Genomic DNA, 24,425 nt, shown 5'->3' with positions numbered 1-24,425 from the left:
ACAATCATGTTATATCATTAGTCTTTTTCTCAATCAAATCGTGTTTAAAAAACAAATTATAATACAATCATGTTATATCATTAGTCTTTTTTCTCAATCAAATCGTGTTAAAAAAAAAACAAATTATAATACAATCATGTTAGTATATCATACCGTATTCTAACAAACAAGTACTCAATAAAAGATAAGTAGGACAAAACATAACTTAAAATACATTAAGCATTATTCTTTCATTCATTGTTTTCAATCAAACATATTATATTATGTTTATATACACAAAGAAATTAAAGTTTTCAAATCGAAAGTTTGTATACTATCGAGTCATAAAAGATGGACAATAAGGAAGAAAACATTCCACACTTTATAAAGTACACAATCTTCATGTTTTCTACCCCATAAAACACCATTGAAATCTAATCCCCTAATTAAACAACCTTAAATCAACATTATAATAATTATTAAACTAAAAACACAAAAAAAAAAAAAAAAAGTTGAAATTTATGATCAACCACCAACCCACTCACCTTTTGGGAGTGTCGTGAACAACTTGCTAAAAGACATTAAATTTCAATCCATTACCAACTAACGGCCACCGTACTTCCGACGACTCGTTTCCCGTCCGACCACTCAATCCGGCCAAAAGCATTTGAGTTCACCGGCATCGACGCCGCCGTGAATGTCACTGTGTATGATTTCTTCTCATTCACTTGAGAAAAACTCAACGTTTGAGGAACCACCGATATTTGCACCGATTTGTTATCGGAAAACGTGGAGACTTTGTAGGTTGATGATTCACCGCCGACGTTAGTTAAAGTTCTTGTTTGTTTAACCACGGTGGCGCCGCCACTTTTGCTACTTGAACCCGATGGGACAACCACCGCGAATGAAGGGTAGTTAAGATCACCGACGCTGTATTTTTTTGTAGAGTCGCAACCAGTGGTTCTCTTCGTTACCACTTGAATCTGCGCCGCCGTGTAATTCAATGCACAGAGAAAATCAAAATAGTCATCGGCGGAGATGTCGTAAACCAGCCCTGGGTTGAGGGCGGATACAGGGTCAACATGACCTGCGCCATGGTCAAACGGAGTTGAAGGGTTGCCGGTGGCGAGGTCTTCGATTATTTTACCGTTTTTGTAGGCTGTGTAAGCGGTGGTCATTAGGGCGGACTTAATAGCTGCCGGACTCCAATTTGGATGCGCCGCCTTCAGCAACGCCGCGAGTCCGCTTACATGGGGGCAAGACATCGACGTGCCGGATATAATGTTGAACTCCACGCGCCGGGAATCGTCCGGCAATCCGGTGGGTCCAACTGCCCCTGACCACCCTGCTAAGATGTTGACACCTGGCGCCAAAATATCTGGTTTTAGAATCTCCGGCGTGATGGTGTTGGGTCCCCGGGAACTGAATGACGCCACCACCGGCGACGGTTCGATCCCAAGTTTTGTCCCTTCAAATAGGATTGTCGCCGTTGGGGATGAATCAGAAATCACATACTTTCGTATCTCGTCACCGGCTTTTTGACCCACGGTGGTTGCTGGCAATAAATGGGCGTCGGCCACCAGTTCTTCACCGTTGGCGGCGGTGTTTGTCAAAACCATACCGGCGCCACCAGCTTCTTTCACAACTGAACCCTTTTGAACTCTAGCATTAACCCCTCTGTCGCAAAGTACGAGTTTACCCTTCACCATCTCCGGTATCAACGTCCCCGGCATACACAGAGCACCACTCGTCGAATTACTTGCGTTACCGGCGTAGACAATCGGCAGCATCTTATTCGGCAGTGATGGACCTTTGTACAACGATACGCCGGAGTAGTTTTTCCCATTTCCTAGACTAACATACGCCGGGAAATCACGGTCTAACGTCCCAGCACCGACGGTTGTTATCCACGGCGACACGTTTGATAAACTGTAGGGAGTGGGTCCGGCATTACCGGCGGAGCAAGATATCAAGATACCCTTTTCCATGGCGGCGAATGCTCCAATCGCCACGCTGTCACGGTAATAGTCAGCCGTACCACCGCCGAGTGACATAGACATGACATTAACGTTGTCGGTGATTGCCTTCTCCATAGCTGCTAATATATCGGAGCTGAAACAGCCACCGACCCAGCAAACTTTGTAAACCGCCACCCTAGCTCGAGGCGCCATCCCACGGGCTGACCCAGAGGCGTATCCGAGTAAATTCGCTCCGGTAACAACCGATCCACCGGTGGTGGTTGAAGTGTGGGTTCCATGGCCATCATCGTCTCTAGGAGATCTGTTCTCTTTCGATTCATCGATTGGGCCCAAAGTCGCCTCGTATCCTTTCGCGAAAAACCTCGCTCCGATCAGTTTCCGGTTACAGTTAGAAAGAGTGAAGTTCGTACCAGTTTCACACGCGCCGTTCCACGCGCTAGGGACTGGACCCATTCCGGTGTCGTCAAAGCTCTTGCTCTCCGGCCAAACACCGGTATCAAAAACACCAATAACAACGTCACTATCTCCGGCAGACTGCGGGAACAAATTATCGTTTTGATCGAGGCCTAGAAACTCGGGCGTCCGTGTTGTATGAAGCTCGTATTTCAACTCCGGCAAAACAGAGAGAATCCCGGGTAGGTTTTCAAGAGATTCAGCTTCTTGAACACTGAGCCTGGTGGAGAATCCATGAATGACTTTCTCATATGTGTAGATCATCTCCGCCGATTCCGACACCGATTTAAGCGACGCATCGAACCACTGCCTGTGATCCTCTCCGAAACTCGTCGGCATGTCGTGCTTCGCCATGTGAACAATGTAAGTCTTCTTCTCCGCCATTGAAACATGGCTAAAACCCAGAAACAGAACAACACCACCAAGAAAGTTCATCATTGTAATCAACCCCATGGGCGTGAAATATAGAGTATTCTTAGAGAAGAAGGATCAGAGTTGCAGCATTATTATATAAACAGTGAGGGTTTGAACAGCTGTATGAAAGTCGAGTAAAAAAAGTGGGAGTTGCAGAAAGAGAGAAGGTAGTGGGGACGGTGGAGTGGTGTCTGGTTCTGTCGATGATTGCGTTAAAACAAAAGAGATGACAGCTTTAGTGAGTGAGTGTCTGTGTGTGTCTGTGTGTGTGTTGTGTGTGATATATATATATATGTATATCTTCTTCTCGTGGTTAAACACATACACACCTTACTCTTACCTGTTAATCTCTAATTAAACTTAACATGAAGTTACAAGTTTGGTCCTTATAATATGTCAAAGTTATGGATGTGTTCGAGATGTTTCATTTGTTGCACAACTAGTTATTAAACTTTGTTTATTCTTGCTCTCTTGGTCTTGGTGTATTTGTTCTTTTTTAATATTTTATTATTTGGGTTAAAATGGTAATTCATATGGAAAAAATTTCGATAAAATCTCAATATTTTAGGTCAATTTACGGTTTAATTCTAACTTTTAATTTTTTTACAATAAAATCCTGATTATTTTATATTTTGTTCAAAATAACGAAATAATCTTTTTTATTTTTCAATAGAAAAGAACAGATTGTCGTATAAAATTAAATACTCGGAACTTTTCTGTTCAAAAAATAAATATTGTGATTAAACTGAAAACTGATCCAAAATATTGATATTTTATCGGAAATTTCTCATTTATTGGGTACCAAAACGTAATAAGCTAATAAGTTATTTTTTAGTGTGTTGGCTAATTATGCATAAATGTATGTTTAATGAATCCCATGTTTAATAAAGAAATAACTAACTAACTAACTATCAAAAACTCTTTATTTAAATCAATAAGTATTTATGATATCTTTTTAATCAATGGATTTCTCATATGTGCCATAAGGACACACATAATAAACATTAATTATGAGAAATATTACCAAACATATGGATAATTACTTAGTGACCAGGTAATTAACGCATAAGAGTTTAAAACATTTGCCTATAAATAGAGGAGCCTTAGGAAATAAATTTGGATGATTCCAATCCCATAATTTGGTTGCCTTTCACCCCACACTCAAAAGCCTAGAAACCTTTCTATCATGACGCAACATTTTTTTGGTCATAACACGACTTAAGATCGGAACCCTAATTGTTTAATGTAAGAACCTGAAATTTAGAAAGATTTGACTTTTATTCAAATATTAACCAAAAGAGTGAAATGGTCAATTATGAGAAAAATATGAGAATAAGAAGTTGTGACTTCATGGAAATGGCCAAGATAAGTTTAAGCCACTAAGATGAGGTTAGATGAGCTAGTTCAAGAGAATGAATGCATGAGAAGATGTATTTTTCGTCAAAAGGGTAAAATGACAATTTTATGCTTTTTGGACCAAGTTTGTGACTTTATAGATTAAGACCTGTATTAAGTCAATGAAAAATGACTTTAAATAATTTTGGAGTATGTTCCCACCTTCTCGTGGATATAAAGATCATAGAAACTAGGTAAGAAACAAAGAAGTTATGCATGTTAGAAGTTGGGATAAAAACTGTCCCAAAGCTGGAATGAAATTAGCCTAGGAGTTGTTGTCAAGCAGTTACTGTGACACAGTGAGGGTGACAGAGAACGAGTTACATTCTTGTCGTAAGTAGAGGGCATTATACTTTGGCTCCGCAGCATGGTGTATGTGTGCCACGACGTGGTGGCCAAAGTAGGATGCTGTTGTGGGAAGGCACCGTGACTCAGTGAAAAACTAACCATGGTTAAATAATGTGCACCACAATGCGGTAAATAGATGACCGCGAAGCGGTTACGAGGAATATTAAAGGTTGTTTAGCCTTAATTCTCGCCAAAAACACCCCTGAAACTCTTTGTAGCTAAGCTCTAACGATTCCGGGAATGGGAGATGATCAAGGGGCGATTAAGTGTGTTTGTGGCTTGGATTGGAGATTGAAAGCTCATGAAGTAATCATTTTATCCATTTTATAGCTAGTTAGGGCTTTAAGGAACTTGAAATGTTGTAAGAATAGGACTTGAGCTAGAGGATGAGTCAAGATGTATCAATAGGAGATTTGGAGCCGAGTGGTAGTTAGTCTTCACTAACTAACAAGGTGAGTTATATCTCTCTCACACACACTTTGTCTCTCTCTCTTTAAATTATGTTATACATTATATATATGTACTTTTTGTGTGTGTTTGTATGAAAAGAGTCATGTAACTAACCATGAAAGAGATGAAGAAAAGATAGGATTATATAAATTATAATCCTATGTAAGACTAAGTGCTTGTGGTTATACATGTAAGACTATGTACCTGAGCGTGTATGTATAACCAAAATATGTGTATATGTACAAGGAAAGGATATGGGTATTATGAATAATACTCACAAGAGTAAATGAGAAAAGAATGAGATTATATGTAATATAATCCTATGTATGGTTAGAGATGGCAAGGGTATTTGTAAAATACCCAAGAGATGTAGATGATAAAAGAATACAATTATATCCTTTATAATCCTATGTGTATGAAAGTATGTCTAGATCTTAATGGTATTGTCTAGAATACCTATATGTTAGTAGATATAGTTAAAGATTAGGTAGTTAATGAGTTAAGTACTAGATGCTTAGTAGAAGATCTCTTGATGAGATAAAGAGATAGAATGTCCACGGGACAAAGTATTATTTGATGATTCACATAATAGAGACAGATAAGTGTAGAAAGATGATTCTTTTGGGAATGAGATATATGTAACGCACGGATTCGTTTGGTAAAACTCTTGAAATAAACTCTTTCTTTTTATTGGACTAGACCCGAGTACGTTGGGCGTACACAAGGTACGCATGGCGTACTCCCATGCATACGCGGATCGGGGGTGCCCTATGCATACGCTGGCCACCTTGAAGAGAATTATTGAGCTTACTATGAGTTTTTCGTGTTATTTTTGTGATCTTGAAGAAGAAGGAGGCTTGAGGAGAAGCAAAGGACAAAAAGAAACTTGTTGATCCAAAGGTTGTGCATCGTTTCTAGCTCATTGGAGGTATAAAGTTTGAAACTTGCTCATTCTAATTCTAGATCTAGGGTTAGGAAAGAACTTAGCATCTTTTGGTCCCATAGCATGGTCTTTTGGAGTATGGGCTACTACAGGCCATTTGAGTTGTCCTTTTGGGCTCTTAGGGGTGCATGAAGTCATAAAATCAAATCCCGGAGGTTAAAAATCAACCATGCATGAGTTGGTGACCACTTAAGATAGATAGAAGGCTTAATCCATGGTTTGAGTCCCATTAAGTCATGTAAAAGTATAAAGTTTGCAACTTTATGGCTTAAGACACTTTTATGAGCTTGCATCTGAAATCTGAACATTAAAGCTTAATGGATTAAGTCATTGGAGCATGTTTGGGTTGACTGACCAGTACGCCGAGCGTACTCCTGAGTACGTTGTGCGTACTGGGCCAGTGCCTCCGATTCCGGATAAACAGTGTACATCGGGCGTACGATCCATGTACACCGTGCGTACGTAATCTATGGGCTTAAGGGATTTTGGGCTTGAGTTTTGTTGGGATTTTTTCCTTGTTTAGATTTGGGCCTCAAGCCTTTCTGTAGTAGCAGGACATTTATGAGCCTAAGGCCATTTTGGGAGCTCTTGGACCCATATTGGGCCTTAGGTCCTTTTGGTTGGGCTTGGAATGCCTTTTGGGCCTTGGTGGGGTAGGCCCAATGAGGCAAGGGTCAAGCAACCATTTGCCATTAAAATCAAGATTTAGGGTTTGGACTCTCGGGTTAGACTATTGACCTAATTCTTAATTAGGGTTTTATACTTGTGATCTAGTGAGAGGATTTCGCAAGTCAGTAGCCCGAGTGTGATTTGATATCTTCAGTCTGAGGTTAGTTAGCTTCACTGTATTTGTCGGTCGAAGGCACCAATGTCGGCCCCCTAGTTTATGCTTGTAGTATAATGATTGTCTTCGTGATAATTGTCTGTTATGTATGTATTTGTCTGATGTCTCTGTGACTCTTTCGTTATGATATTATGTGTTAGTGGTAGGGGTGAAATAGACCCGATACCGGTTGAAAGAGACCGAAGGGGTTGAAATATACCTAGTACTGGTTGAAAGAGACCGAAGGGGTTGAAATATACCCGATACCGGTTGAAAGAGACAAAAGTGGTTGAAATATACTAGGTACCGGTTGAAAGAGATCGAAGGGTTGAAAGCACCCAAATATGCTTGACTTTTATGTATGGTATGGGGTATTTTTGGGGAACTCACTATGCTTTGTGCTTACGGTTTTTAGTTTATGTTTCAAGTACTTCTAGCTCGAAAGGGAAGGGCCTGGCCTGATCGCACTGCATCCACCTATGATTTTCCGCTTCACGTGATTTTGGGATTATGTACTCTAATAATATGTTATTACGATATACTCTCGACTATTTTTATATGAATATCGTATGTTTGAAATGAATTTAAATGTGAAATTTTTGTTTAAATTTTTTGGGACTTTACGATATAGGTTCTTTTGGGGACAAGAGTATGATTCCTTCGGGAATGAGATGATGGCTCCTTGGGGAACATAGATTGATGATTCTTGCATAAATGAGAAAGTATATGGTTAGAGAAAGCAGATAACGGTTCCTTGAAAGGAACAAGATAAAAGAGTTGCTTGTAAGAACTTAGATATAATCTGTGAGGGATTATGTGACATTCCTTTTTTTCAAAACCGAAAAAAAATTCTTTGCGCTTTCAAAATTCATAATATCTTTTATTTACGGAAATTCCATGTATATTATAATATTTTGATTACAATTGATTGTACCTAATATCAAAATTCTAAGGATGTCATAATCGATACACAACGTAAGTTACAATGATGCATATAAACTGAGTGGGTCAGGTTGGAAATCTGGTGAGATACATGTGGTTTTAAATCCTACAATAACTTAATGATAATAAATCATATATCTCAAAACAAAAAACCAACTATAATTATCAACACAGATATATCATATCTATACAATAATCTACCCCATTCCATCGATCCTTATGACATCCCCAATTTCACGGCCAGAAAAGACCGTTTTATTTATGCTTATTTTGAAAACATAGTTTGTTTATAAATTCAGAATTAGTCTCGTAAAAGTATATCCAAAGAAAATGTTTTTCATTGATTATTATAAAGTTTGGGATGTCATAAATGATACAATAAACATAAGCATAAACGTAATCATTACATGCTTTACAATAACTCATTACATTAATGGCCTATACTCCTTGAATATCTCAATGGACTGTACCTTCGTTTCGATACCTATGATACAAAGAAACTGAGTGGGTTAGGCTTGGGAGCCTGGTGAGCAGATATGGTTTCCGACCCACAATATTATTATTATATTGTTTTAAGTATATATAACACACCAAACAGATTAATCCCGATTACCTATTCCCGTTATTCTCACTCTTCGGTCCTAAAATGATAATCTCAAGGGATTTATCCTAGAGGATCTCTATAACAACGGGTAGACAACATTACCTCTGGGATTCCTTAGCAATACATTTCAATAAGGTAGCCATGAGGGGGATAGAGTACTTGAATGAACATGCATTCCATACTCTTGGATAGTATAATTCATTAACACATATAGATTGCAGGTTGCTAGTGTTCCATTGGACTATCTAGAAGAGCCTGTGGTTGTCATTAATACTCTGCAGGTGACTACTCTTAGTTGTGCATGGTGTCTCTCACCACTATTCTATCTCTGACATGGTGTCTCACCATTATACTATCTCTTTTATCTCTCTACCCTTTTTACCCGATACAATATAAGTATAATAAAATACATATATAATTTACTACGAGTTAAAATCTTTATCTCATTTAGCAGAATAATCAAGAAGGCAGATAAACACATATATGTGTAAGCTGAAAGTAACTATGCACTTACTTGATAGAAGTAAATGCCTCGAAATTTAGACAGAACTTCTCCTTGGTACTTTATCTTCTCTTCTAACGTGACCTAGGTTCATATTACTAAGTCTTAGTCTTATATTCCTGGCGACTAATGATAGTCTAGATTCATCACTAATCCCAATGTCTACATTAAGATTTATCAAGTAAGGAACAACCAGGTAGGATCATATCGTAGATAGGGTCTGTTTGGTACACAAAGTATACTGTTTGGAAATCCCACTTTAAACACCTCACTAAATCCAACCTAGACATTATCCTCATAAGTAGATCAATCCGTGTAATGACTTGGAATTACTGATAAATCTTATTTATAAGTTCATAATAACGAGTTATGACTATAAATATAAATTACACTAAAAGCAAATGAGTGTTGCTTAACTTATAGAGATTTTAGCGAAAACCGAGGAATTACGTTGGCAGTTATATGGCCTGATAGCTATTAGTTGTTGGGCACTTAGGGACCTCTGTCACACCCCGAACCAGAACGGCGGAAACGTCCGGGGGTTGGGTGACTTCATCTTGTAATATCATCACAATGTATATAATTGAAACAAAACATCGTCATCATCACACATACAATATAACAACTATCATAGTTTACATAAGTGTGTTGGGATACAAATTTCATTCCAAATGTTTAATGTATGATGATAACAAAATACAACAAAATCCGCGTGTTCTTGATGACCACCCTGCTTAACGATTTCCTGAGAATACAAGTTATTTTGAAAACGTCAACATATATAATGTTGGTGAGTTCATAAGCATGTTTGTATGAAAAGTTTTGTATCACTTTGTAAACACCAGAAAATCCGATATTTTCTGTAAAAATGGTTTGAAAGTTTTGTATCAAATCTTGTATTAAAGCATGTGTGTTTTCTGTTTTGAAAATGTATAAAGAGAGTATTCCAGAAAAATCCTATATTTCTTGTTGGAAGTAGAAGGTAATGTATAATGTTTGCTTCCCAGAAAATGCGATATTTTCTGTCTGTAAATGAGTTGTAGTCTTTAAACCATAAGACCCGAGTGTTGTAGAATCGTGTAGCTTGTATGTGTTTCAAAAGTATAGTATATGTATTTCCGTAAATTTGTACAGTGTTTGTTAATCTCTATGCGAGTCATTATAACCATGCTTGATATGACTGTTCTGCCTGTCATGACGTTCTTCAGGCGTCGCTTGTTTAAGGTAAGACATTTGTCACCCTAGACTGGCCTAGTCTAGCTGTAGCGAACAACTTAGGTGCGGGGTTGTCAACCCCGTATAGATCTATACACAAAATCTCGCTCTCCCTCCAGGAGACTCTGGTTATAAATACAGGGCTTATAGTGTACGCTAGGTAGGTACGGATGAAAGCGTGTCTCACAAGAGCCTTAACTATGTTTACGCGAATATTGTAACACACTATTTAATGTTTTAAATAATGTTTTTGAGTATGTATTTAGGTTACAAGGCCCAATGTGTATGTACATGAATGAATGAGGCCCAATAAGCATGAAATGTGTATACAAGGTCCGTTGAGGATGTAAATGGGTCAACAAGGCCCAATAAACATGTAAAGAGTATACAAGACCTATCAAGCATATAAATCGGTCACTAAGGCCCAATAAACATGTAATGAATGTATCAGGCCCAATAAGCATGTAAATGGACCACGAAGGCCCAATAAAATGAAAATGGGTAAACAAGGCCCAATAAAAGTGAGAATGACGTAATCAGCCCGTTTGTTATTATATTGCTTGTTTTAGCTCAATTATTTACCAAAATGACATAAAAGGCCCACTTTTTGTAAAAATGACATTCTTGGTCCATTAAGCCGAAAGTTTACAAAAAAGGCACAATTTTTGGTAAAAATGACACTTTAGGCCCATTAAGACCGAAAGTTTACATTAAAGGGCTCATTTTGAATAAAATGACATTTTCAGCCCACCTTTGATAGAAATAACATTTTCGGCCCAAATTTAACAGAAATGACATTTTCAGCCCATTTAACCGAAAATTTACATTTTTGCCCCATGTTTGTTTAAAATGACAATTTAATCCATAAAAGGTCAATAATTACCTTTTTAGGCCCATGAAATCGTGAATTTCTAAATAAGACCCATTTTTGTGAAAATTGACAAATTTAGCCTATTGAAACTGTGAAGGCCGAAATAGAAGCTCATTTTGTGAAAATTAACACTTTTGGCCCCTTTGAAACCGTGAATATCATAAAGATCCATTTTTATTTAAAAATGACTCTTTTGGTCCTCTCAAAATCGTGAGTGTCATAAAGGCTTCATCTTTTGTTTATTTATCAAATATGGCCCCTTATACGATTTTATTTAGTTTTCAAATATCCTTAGCATGTTTAATCCTTTCAACTTCATAGTAAGTCACATAAGATGGTTTAGTTTAGAAACATCACCAAGTTTAGTAGATATTTCAAGTTTGGTGAAGATTTAACATGTTTTCATAACATAATCACAACATATAACATGAAAACACACATATACATGCATGAAGACATAGATCTAACACAAAAGCAACTTGTATCCTCCCCCAAAACATAGTAAAACCCGAAAACGATGGGGTATGAACTCACCTTGATGATGGATTGGGTTTTAGTGAGAAGTTTGAAGGAGTTTTCGGACTAGCAAGCTCCTTTGAGAAGATCTTCGAAAACAAGATGATTTTAGAAGCATATACACGAGAATGGTGTTGTTTTGAGAAAGAATCTTAATATAAGATGGATTTAATCAACTCAGGTGTGAAGTAGCTTACCTATAGGGGTGAACTTTGGTGAGAACTTGTTGAAAATCCACACCACCTCATGGTTTTCTTGAAAAAGGAATGGAGGAATTCTTGAAGAGTCTAGGGAGGAAGTTATAGGAATGAGATGATGTTTGAATTTGGAGAGTGGAGAGTGGAGAGAGCCGAGAATAAGAAAAGAAAGAGAGAGAGAATTAGTTGGTTATTACCTGAGGGATTAGGAGTCTTGCTTAGAAGTATGTGAGATTAATAACATGGATAACCACCATACAAAAATGAGGTGTCAAGAGTAGTATGATCAACATTTTTTTTTGTTTTAAAACCGAGAATGAAGAGGGAATGAGAGAACATGGATCTTGGGCTTGTTATTACATTGGCCCATGAGGGATTTTTGATCCATGTGGGCCCACATATAAGTTTACGGCCCGAAATGATAAAAGGAATGGGTTTTCGGCCCATTACAATTAATTATGTGGTTTTCGGCCCAATAAGGCCCATGATGAGTCTTATGACCCAAAATCAATTACTTAGTGGATGTGGGTCCAACTAGGGCCCATATGAGGTTTCTCAAACTAAAATAATCAAGTTGAGGGTTTATTGGCCCATTAGGCCTAATAAATGATTCCTGGCCCAATAAGAGTTTGAACTGGGAAATTAGGGTTACAACCCAAAGTTGAGTTAATACAGTGCATTGAATTAGGTTGAGGGCTTCACGAGTGAGTTTTGATTCAAATTGTCGTTTTTAAATAAGTAACATGTATAACATCAATTTAGAGTTACAAGATACAACAAGAATTGATTACATCTGAACAGAATTTCCTAGCCCAAAATGCTAGTTGTGACAACCTCAAAGTTAACCAAAATACCTTAGACACTAAGAACTTTTGAGATTACAATTCACAGAATCAGAGGCAGAGTTTGTTGGAAGTGTAAAGGAAGAATGAACATTTAGAAGGTATTTATAGGCGTTTTGGGGTATAGGCCCGTCTATCAGTATCTTGACTCCACTAGATGCTTGTCACGTGTCGCAATCTGATTTAGCCACTCATCCTTCTTCTAGAACGTGACACGTGTCACCATGTGGTGGTGCCACATTTCAAAATCTTTTGAAACCACATCGACGTATCTCTTAGAGGAGTGAGTGTGACAACCCAAAATTTTTTTCCTTGTAAGTCCAGCCAATCAACCGAGAGTCAGACTCATTCCTGCTATCAATTAGAATTGTTAAGGAGCATTTTAAGGGTTCTAAGCTTAGTACAATCAACTTTTGGGCTTAGGGAAGTGTTAGCTTATGTTCTTCGCATTGCAAATCGAGCCAAACACTCCATCAAAGGGAGTATACGGCCACACACATGGGTGTACGGTCGTACACCCATGATGGTCGTGAACACAACCCCCATAAGTATCATATCCCTTCATTTTCTTCATTTCTTACACTTCCAAGTCCATAAAATTGGTTCTCTCTCAAGTATCATCAAGATTCTTCATCCTAATCCTCCAAAATCGTAAGTGGTTCTTCTATCCTTCTTGATATCTTCCCTAGTTATGTATCATCTCATGATTCATCCATGAAAACATCTCTTTATGATAGATCTTCAAACATTCATCCATTTCACCAAGAACACCAAGAACACACACTTGTTCTTGGTGGCCGTAAACCCTCTTCAAGCTTCCAAATCGTAAGTATCCTTTCCATATGCTTAGTATACATTAGAAACTCTTGATTAACACCCTAGAAACGACCATTTTTCATGAACAAAAGGAGTGTACGACCGTACACCCTTGCATGGCCGTACACACCTAAAGACCCTCCAAAATGAGAAATTTGTTCATCTTCTTGTTGTACAGTAGACCCACTAGTTTCCCCATGGTTCAAACACCCTCTTTATGCATGTTTTACTATGAGTGTGTGGCCGTACACTCCATGGCCGTACACATATTGGCCGTACACTACCTAGCATGGCCATAAACCCCCTTTGATCAATCACATGTAATTCTAACACTTAGTTCAAGTGTTTCCTAGTCCCTAAGGTAGTTTCCTTGCATGTTAGTTGCTTTTAAACACTAATTTCATGCCTATATATGCCATTATATGTCAGTTAGGACTCGTTTGTGTCTCGTGACTTCATTCGTGGAACTTCTCATCCTTACGCGAATCTGTAATTGAATCACCAACATAAGGTGAGTTCATACCCCTATAATCAATCTTTTAAATGTTTTAAATGCTTTTAAAGGGGGGGAGGGAATACAAGTTGAACACAATAATAATTGTGTAAATGTTTTGTGATAAACATCATTTTTAAGGATTACTTATGTGTTTATAAGTGATCAAATCATTACAAAAACTATTTTAAAAGTTATGTTACTTTATGGTTTATAAAACTTTTTTTTTTAAGTACAATCATAACTTAGTAGATAAATGAGTCTTTATTTCAAGGTAATAACAGTTCAAACAAACATACTAGTAAACTATAATAGGTATAGTTTAGGGATTCAGTTCATACTATAGTTAGTACAGGGAGGAGCATACTATAACTAGTACAGGGAGGAGCATACTATAACTATTACAGGGAGGAACATACTATAACTATAACAGAAGAACAAATCATGAATTACACACTTATACTATATATTCCTAGTATCCTAGGAAGTTATCGTATCTTTAACTCATTGTTTATAACAAATTAAGGTAATAACACATCATTCCGGGTTTGCACTAGTAACGGTACAAATACAACGTACCAGGGTTAGCAAACACGAGGTAATAACACATCATTCCGGGTTTGCACTAACAACGGTACAAATACAACGTACCAGGGTTAGCAAACACGAGGTAATAACACATTATTCTAGGTTTGCACTAACAACGGTACGAATACCACGTACCAAGGTTAGCAAACACGAGGTAATACATCATACCGGGTTTACACTAACAAAGTTACAAATACAACGTACCGAGGTTAGCAAACACGAGTATGATACTGGAATTATTTATAAAGGGTACATCTACAAAGTAACGACCAATAATAAATAAAACACATAAACATATACAAAACTCACAACAGTATCGACTGAGGCGTTAAGAGGACAAGATTTCATTACTTCTAATAGTTGTTCAATTATTAGAATAACGCCACATAACTTACTCATAACATGAACATTCAGTTAGAAGGGGACCTATAATGCTAACTTTATGATTCCTCGGTAGATACATCAGAGATATATATTAATTGAGTCCAGTAGATAGTAGGATGTGTGCCTTCCGCTTCATTTCCTGTTCCTTGTTTGGTTGTGGGCTTAGAGCAGATGCACCCAGTCTACTATCTATTCGATCTTAATTTTATATATATATATATATATATATATATATATATATATATATATATATATATTCCGTATACACCAAGTAATCATAAGGAATACCAAGTATGGGTCAGGTCATAGTATACAAATTCAATACACCGTTTTTTAGTACAAAAACATATTTTCAGATAGAACATTGAGTAAACTAAACTAGAAACTTATCAGTGAAAGGTTTAATTCATTTTATTAAACCAGTATAATTTAAAAGGACCTTTAGTGGTTAATTCTATAATACCTTAGTTTACACATCAGGATGATATATAAGTAATATCCGACGGATAGTTAGATGTGTGCTTTCCGCCTTACTTCATGTTCCTTGTTTGGTTGCGGGCTTAGGTTAGATTCACACAATTAACTATCCATTCGATATTAGGTTATATATAACTAGTGTAAACTAAGTGATTATAGAAGGAGCTATTGTGGTTACCATTTTTACTAAAAGAAATAAGGGTTTTTATAAAAAATGTTTTCATCAAATAAAAAGGAACTAATACAGTTAACTCCGTGAGTACCAAATGAATGCACCAGGATTATATAAAGTAAAGATCTAACAAACAATGGGATGTGTGACTTCCGCCTCATTCCCCGTTCCTTGTTTGGTTGTGGGCTTAGGGCAGATTCACATAATCGATTGTTTGTTTGATCTGTATTCTATATAATTTATATCCATTTAGTACTCATAAAAGGGATTGTAGAGCCATTTATACTTATCTTTCATCATATCAGAAGGTATAGGATCTTCTGGAGGAACATGCGAACTTTTCTAAAAGAACTTACAACTTACTTTACATCACTAAGATACTTTTGAACTCACCAGCTTAAATGCTGATCTACTCTTTCAATATAACTTGTATTCTCAGGAAACCAATAGACCGGTACGCGCGCTGGGATTCAGAAGATGGAGCATAGTAGCTTCATGTCTTGTTTTGTCATTTACTTTTGTAATCTATCTTATGTGAACCATATACTTTGTAAACACTTTCTTTCAAATGAAATGGTTGTTTGTTACTTTGATTACTATGATGCATGTATTGTGATACTAAACATGACGTCCTCCGCCCCCGAACGTTTCCGCCGTTCAGGTTTGGGGGTGTGACAGATTGGTATCAGAGCATTGTTTATAGTGAACTAAGTATATCAACCTATAAAAGATATACAACTATAAATACAATGGGGCGAAGTGCTCTGGATAATATTATATTTTAAAAATATAACAATACCCTACAAAAGTATACATACTTGCTTATACATATATACATACTAGAACAAATATCACAAGAAGAACATAACAGAAGTATTTAAGGGTTGAACACTGCGGTCAAACCTGGACAGTTATGTAATCATATCTGGAATCAATTAAGCCTGATCAACTATATTCATTTGAGATGTGACCGACATGTGTTTGGGAGTGATATGGTGTTGCAACAGTCTTAAAACTTACCTAACTCTATTCAAGGGATTTATAGATCAGTACATGAAGTTAAAATACAATGGGAGTATTTTATGATACTATAAGGCAACAACAAGTTTAAAACATACCAAGATCAATACATTAAAATACTATAGGAGTATTTTAGGCACTATATAAATAACTTATGTGATAATTTAAAGACCCTTCTGGTAGGTCTATGATTCCGGAGTGTATACTTCCAAGGTTCTATATAATTGAGATTTTATAGACTTAGAATTTGTGATCTATGCTTCACTACCTGTTCCTTGTTTGGTTGTGGTTTTGAAGTAGGATCACATATTCGAAAATCTATTTAATCTTAAATTATATACAACCTGTATACATTGCTCAATTATAGGAGGACCTGGAAAGGATCACCCCATAATGTTACACTTAAACTCATGAATTCTTTAGACACTTCCATTCTCGCACGACAAACTCAGATAGATGTAACCACTTCCTCATAGCAGTCAGCAGAAGAGTCAAGGGGGAACAAGAACAAGTTCATGAGAAGTTTTCAGAGAAGGATTAGTCAGGGAAACCAAAACGTCTTATGCGTCACACTAATAAATAATACCCATGAATGACTTAGTGAGCTAGTGAATACACTACGCACATTATGTGTTAGGATTATTTCTTTTTTGTGCAACTAGTAACAGTTATTCAATTTACATATATTCATTCGAGGACAGTCACTTCTGATTCAAAAAGTTTATTTTTGTATAGACTCTATTTATGAATCATTTTCCAGAACCCTATGAAAGTCAGAACCAGATACACTAGGAAACAAGGATAACTTAGTTCAAATATCACTCGTACAAAACCCACTTCTACTTACTATCGTGGACATATCTCAGAAATGATGACAGAAACATTGACAGTAGTCCTGTAAAGTGTGAAATTGTTTAATACAGTTAAGTTGATGGGATACATCTAGTGATGACCATCATTACTCACGAGATCATTCTTCGCCATGCAACAGAATCATGTCTTTACAAGGAGGAAACCAACCAACAGGCGAGGCACCAATTCTGCAGATAGACTCTGCTACTTTTCAGGCTGCGGTCACAGCTGCTGTGGCAGCCATCATGGCACATTTCAATGCTAATAACACCAGCGGAAGCGGAAGCGGTGCCGGTTATGCTAATTGCAGTAACAATCAAGGGAACCAAAAAGTGTCTGTTGAAAAGGATACCCCAGACCACAAACCTAAGAACAAGAAACGAAAGTTCTGGGATAAAAAGGGGAAAAAGTCGGCTCAAGGTTCTAACAAGAGACGACAACCCGTAACTACCCCTGCAATTGCAACAGCAGTTGCCAAACCTGACCCACCAACACCGACACGACAATATGCGAGGAATCGCCCAAAATGTAATAAGTGTAACTTCCATCATTATGGAGCCTGACGAGAGTTACACTATAGAAATTGCAGCAGGAAGGGGCACACTGCCCGTTTCTGCAGGGCGCCGACACAGCCAATATCCCAAGTAAAACAAATTTGTTTCAAGTGCGGCGAATCTGGACACTTCAGGAAGGAATGTCCAACGAAGAGATATGACGAAGGAGTTCGCTTCTGCAGAACTCCGACTCAGCACATCACTTCAACCACCGATGCTGGTATAGTTCAGGTATGCCATGCATGTGGTGAAATGGGACATGCCAAGAGAGACTGCCCAACAGAGAGAGGTGATGGAGGAGAAGGAGGAATCTAACGACAAGACATAAGGGAACAACGAAGAACCCCGCTTTTGAAATTTTTGGTACGTCTCCTAAATAGAATTACTTTAAAAATTTAATCTATATTTATATAGGATTAAAACTTGGGGAAAATTTAAAAGTAATTATATAAGATAATAACTCACTTATCTAAACAAGTCACAGTATTCATGAGAGAACTAAAGATCAGTTCAGGGAAGCTAAGATGGCTTAGTATGTACATCAGGGTTGTGCATAGGTAACATTTTGCAGACTTAGAGTGAGTGATTCCGCCTTAATTCCCGTTCCTTGTCTGGTTGTGGATTTAGGGAAGAGTCACTCAGTCGACCGTCTTATTCATCTTAATTATTCATAACTTGTATATGCCAGGAGATCATAGTGGTACCGAGGAGAATCGTAGTATAAAGTATAGACACTAGTTATCAAAGCACTTTCAATGTATGTACTCGCTCATCGCGGTACGATACGTAGAAGTTTTAACATCAAAGAGAAAACAGAAAGCACTGGAACGTTTACACAGAGTACATTGTCGAATATACTCGGGATACATCATCGTATAACAAACGTTTCTTTCAAAACAGTCAAACTTTTGTTCAGTAAAGAGTTCGTTGCTATCAGTCATCATGAATTGGCGTGGTCCTCACCATACTAAGGTCATATGTTTCCATGGCCTTGACCATCAAATTCACGAAACCGTCGTCATTCGTAACGACAGTCCGACCCAGACCTCGGATACCTCGTAATCTAAACCTCGAAGTACTCATGCGAAGAGTACTTTGCCCTCCGAAACCTTACTGTCGTATATTCAACAGACCTTCCCGAAATACCACTTGTCCAGCAGATCAAGTTCAAGCACAGAGGCTAAGGACGAATACAGCCCACCTATCACTATTAAGTGTATATCCGAGGGAGGTATATAATTATGATTATGCAGATTTAGTATGTGCGTTTCCACCCTATCTCCTGCTCCTTGTTTGGTTGTGGACCTGGGGCAGAGTCGCACATCCGACCGTCTTACTAATCTTAATTATATACGACTTGTATACACGAGGTAATGATAGATGGACTAGGTATGAATCCTATTATGGACATTAGAGAAAAGTTGCCCAGGTCTACGAGTAGCTATTCTGCCAATCAGAGGAGCACAACCTCAGTAGTACTGCGAAGAAAGCTATTTAACGGGGGGATAATGTGATAACCCAAATTTTTTTGCTTTGTAAGTCCAGCCAATCAACCAAGAGTCAGACTCGTTCCTGCTATCAATTAGCATTGTTAAGGATCATTTTAAGGGTTCTAAGCTTAGTACAATCAAGTTTTGGGTTTAGGGAAGTGTTAGCTTAGGTTCTTCACGTTGCAATCGAGCCAAACACTCCATCAAAGGGAGTGTACGGCCACACACATGGGTGTACGGCCGTACACCCATGATGGCCGTGAACACAACCCCCATAAGTATCATATCCCTTTATTTTCTTCATTTCTTACACTTCCAAGTCTAGAAAATCGGTTCTCTCTCAAGTATCATCAAGATTCTTCATCCTAATCCTCCAAAATCGTAAGTGATTCTTCTATCCTTCTTGATATCTTCCCTAGTTATATATCATCTCATGATTCATCCATGAAAACATCTCTTTATGATAGATCTTCAAACATTCATCCATTTCACCAAGAACACCAAGAACACACACTTGTTCTTGGTGGCTGTGAACCCTCTTCAAGCTTCCAAATCATAAGTATCCTTTCCATATGCTTAGTATACATTAGAAACTCTTGATTAACACCCTAGAAACGACCATTTTTCATGAACAAAAGGAGTATACGGCCGTACACCCTTGCATGCCCGTACACACCTCAACACCCTCTAAAAGACCCTCCAAAATGAGAACTTTGTTCATATTCTTGTTGTACAATAGACCCACTAGTTTCCCCATGGTTCAAACACCCTCTTTATGCATGTTTTACCATGAGTGTACGGCCGTACACTCCATGGCCGTACACACATTGGCCGTACACTCCCTAGCATGGCCGTAAACCCCCTTTGATCAATCACATGTGATTCTAACACTTAGTTCAAGTGTTTCCTAGTCCCTAAGGTAGTTTCCTTGCATGTTAGTTGCTTTTAAACACTAATTTCATGCCTATATATCCCATTATATGTCAGCTACGACTCGTTTGTGTCTCGGGACTTCATTCGTGAAACTTCTCATCCTTACGCGAATCTGCAATTAAATCACCCAGATAAGGTGAGTTCATACCCCTATAATCAATCTTTTAAATGTTTTAAATGCTTTTAAAGGGGGGGGGATACAAGTTGAACACAATAATAATTGTGTAAATGATTTGTGATAAACATCATTTTTAAGGATTGCTTATGTGTTTATAAGTGATCAAATCGTTGAAAAAACTCTTTTAAAAGTTATGTTACTTTATGGTTTATAAAATTTCGTTTTTAAAGTAAAATCATAACTTAGTAGATAAATGAGTCTTTATTTCAAGGTAATAACAGTTCAAACAAACATACTAGTTAACTATAATAGGTATAGTTTAGGGATTCAGTACATACTATAGTTAGTACAGGGAGGAGCATACTATAACTAGTACAGGGAGGAGCATACTATAACTAGTACATGGAGGAGCATACTATAACTATTACAGGGAGGAACATACTATAACTATAACAGAAGAACAAATCATGAATTACACACTTATACTATATATTCATAGTATCCTAGGAAGTTATCATATCTTTAACTCATTGTTTATAACAAATTAAGGTAATAACACATCATTCCGGGTTTGTACTAACAACGGTACAAATACAACGTACCAGGGTTAGCAAACACGAGGTAATAACACATCATTCTGGGTTTGCACTAACAACAGTACAAATACAACGTACCAGGGTTAGCAAACACGAGGTAATAACACATTATTCTAGGTTTGCACTAACAACGGTACGAATACCACGTACCAAGGTTAGCAAACACGAGTTAATACATCATACCGGGTTTACACTAACAAAGTTACAAATACAACGTACCGAGGTTAGCAAACACGAGTATGATACTGGAATTATTTATAAAGGGTACATCTACAAAGTAACGGCCAATAATAAATAAAACACATAAACATATACAAAACTCACAACAGTATCGACTGAGGCGTTAAGAGTACAAGATTTCATTACTTCTAATAGTTGTTCAAATATTAGAATAACGCCACATAACTTACTCATAACATGAACATTCAGTTAGAAGGGGACCTATAATGCTAACTTTATGATTCCTCGGTAGATACATCAGGGACATATATTAATTGAGTCCAGTAGATAGTAGGATGTGTGCCTTCTGCTTCATTTCCTGTTCCTTGTTTGGTTGTGGGCTTAGAGCAGATGCACCCAGTCTACTATCTATTCGATCTTAATTATATATATATATATATATATATATATATATATATATATATATATATATATATATATATATATATTCCGTATACACCAAGTAATCATAAGGAATACCAAGTATGGGTCAGGTCATAGTATACAAATTCAATACACTGTTTTCTAGTACAAAAACATATTTTCAGATAGAACATTGAGTAAACTAAACTAGAAACTTATCCGTGAAAGGTTTAATTCATTTTATTAAACCAATATAATTTAAAAGGACCTTTAGTGGTTAATTCTATAATACCTTAGTTTACACATCAGGGTTATATATAAGTAATATCCGACAGATAGTTAGATGTGTGCTTTCCGCCTTACTTCCTGTTCCTTGTTTGGTTGTGGGCTTAGGGCAGATTCACACAATTAACTATCCGTTCGATATTAGGTTATATATAACTAGTGTAAACTAAGTGATTATAGAAGGAGCTATTGTGGTTACCATTTTTACTAAAGGAAATAAGGGTTTTTATAAAGAAATGTTTTCATCAAATATAAAGGAACTAATGTAGTTAACTCCGTGAGTACCAAATGAATACACCAGGATTATATACAGTAAAGATGTAATAAACAATGGGATGTGTGACTTCCGCTTCATTCCCTGTTCCTTGTTTGGTTGTGGGCTTAGGGCAGATTCACACAATCGATTGTTTGTTTGAACTGTATTCTATATAACTTATATCCATTTAGTACTAATACAAGGGATTGTAGAGCCATTTATACTTATCTTTCATCATATCAGAAGGTATAGGATCTTCTGGAAGAACAGACGAACTTTTCTAAAAGAACTTACAACTAACTTTACATCACTAAGATACTTATGAACTCACCAGCTTAAATGCTGATCTACTCTTTCAAAATAACTTGTATTCTCAGGAAACCAGTAGACCGGTACGCGCGATGGGATTCAGAAGATGGAGCATAGTAGCTTCATGTCTTGTTTTTTCATTTACCTTTGTAATCTATCTTATGTGAACCACATACTTTGTAAACACTTTCTTTCTAATGAAATGGTTGTTTGTTACTTTGATTACTATGATGCATGTATTGTGATACTAAACATGACGTCCTCCGCCCCCGAACGTTTCCGCCGTTCTGGTTTGGGGGTGTGACAGTGAGGGGCCGACCTTTCCACTTGGCGCACTTCGGTGATGCCATGTCACCAGTACATGCGTTTTTTCGTAGATATTCAGGCGGCCATAACTTTCGAATACGAGCTCAGTTTTCAACGTTATTTATATCTTCGGAATCCTCTCGAAGAGCTCTAAAATTTTCATTAAGGTCTCAACATCTATTTATTGCTCTAACAAAAATTCATATTTAGACCTGTTTAGACTGTTAAAGTCCGTGCAAAATTCATAACTTCTTCATGCGAACTCCGTTCTCAATTGTATTTATATCGACGAGTTCATCTTCACGAGATCTTCAATTCTTGTTTACATTGTTTTGGCTAACAAACAATCGATTTGACTTTTGATTTATGTGTTCGCACTGCTACGCTGAAACTTCGAAAAATCATAATTTCCTCTCATGAAGTCAGATTTGGACGTTCTCTATATGCACGCTCTCGGTTTAACGAATACTATGAATTTTGTTTAGATTACTTAGGCTAAAAATTAATTCATCACAAATTCAGTTTCTTCGATACAATAGTCGTGTCGGTTTAATCGTGAAACTTCGAATAAGCATAACTTCTTCAAACGAAGTCAAATTTTAACGTTTTTTATATGTACGAAATCCATGTCACATTTATTATAAGTTTGGTTAAGATTATTTATTCTAAATAATATTTTATCAAAAAGTCATTTTTAACGCATATTATATCTTAATTGACTAGCCCGAATCTGTGAGTGTCACAATCCTCACATAGTGATCCTATACAACAACCTTACGAGATTTATATGGAAGGATAACTGTGAACGATAAGTTGATCATGTTGATTCAAGAATTCCTTCGCAGCAGACGAGGATCAATAAGGAAAATAAATTAGAGGAATGGAGTACCCGAGTGAATATATAATCCTCATCATCGAATTAGTATATTTCGTTAACACCACAAGACAGTTAAGTCAGGGTGGTCATATATACTCCACTAGGTGACTATGCCTAGCAGTGGTCTAATCCCAAGTATTATTAAACAGAGTTCCACCCTCACAACCACCCTATCCGGCAAGATAACATCAGACATACCTATTAGTGGTCTAATACAGGTACACCTTATTAGGCAGTCTATGAAGTTCCGTCGATTACTTCGTGAATGGAAAAAATCACAAACGAAGCTCATCGAAAAGAAAAAGAGGGGTAATACAAATATAGTACTCCTGTACATAAAACGTACCCCACCGATCATCAATTTCATTGATCAGAATTTTAGGAGGGGTACACAAATACAATACTCATGTACGTAAAATGTAACCCACCGATCAACAATATCATCGAACAAAGTTATACTCTCCATTCCCATCTCACACATAACCTTAATAAGATGCTACCCAATATCCAAACTTAATTAATCTAAGCATCCATTTTAAGTCTTAAGGTATAACTAAACAAGATTGTAACTCCCGTAATCATTATAAAGTTCCTGCCTATGTAATATCTTTATAATACATGGTATATCTAACATTTCTTCGACTTAAATCAAACTAAGCATCCTTTGTAAGTCTTATCTCATCACTAGGCATGACTATAGTGCTTAGTATCGACTCCCAATACCAACTTTATTTAGGCAACACTATCCTAGTCTAGTCTGTATATTTAACACAGAGTATTAGGTGTTAATATACATTTACTTTCTCATAAATAATACTGCTATTATTATTATCACATAATAATA

At 37.0% G+C, this 24,425-nt stretch overlaps 1 protein-coding gene across 1 annotated transcript; it reads right to left on the bottom strand.

The window, feature by feature from the left end:
• Positions 1–331: 331 nt before the first annotated feature.
• On the bottom strand, positions 332–3,106 carry ARA12 (Subtilase family protein). Its single transcript, XM_079085980.1, has one exon. The coding sequence runs from the start codon at positions 2,862–2,864 to the stop codon at positions 576–578; it is 2,289 nt and encodes a 762-aa protein (XP_078942106.1). The 5' UTR covers positions 2,865–3,106; the 3' UTR covers positions 332–575.
• Between the last annotated feature and the right edge of the window lie 21,319 nt (positions 3,107–24,425).

This window comes from Lactuca virosa, chromosome 3, assembly GCF_052849685.1.
Source record: "Lactuca virosa cultivar CGN04683 chromosome 3, Lactuca_virosa_CGN04683_v6, whole genome shotgun sequence".
NCBI lineage: Eukaryota > Viridiplantae > Streptophyta > Magnoliopsida > Asterales > Asteraceae > Lactuca > Lactuca virosa.
Note: the sequence above shows the minus strand (reverse complement) of the source record. Positions and strands in the feature narration are given on the sequence as shown.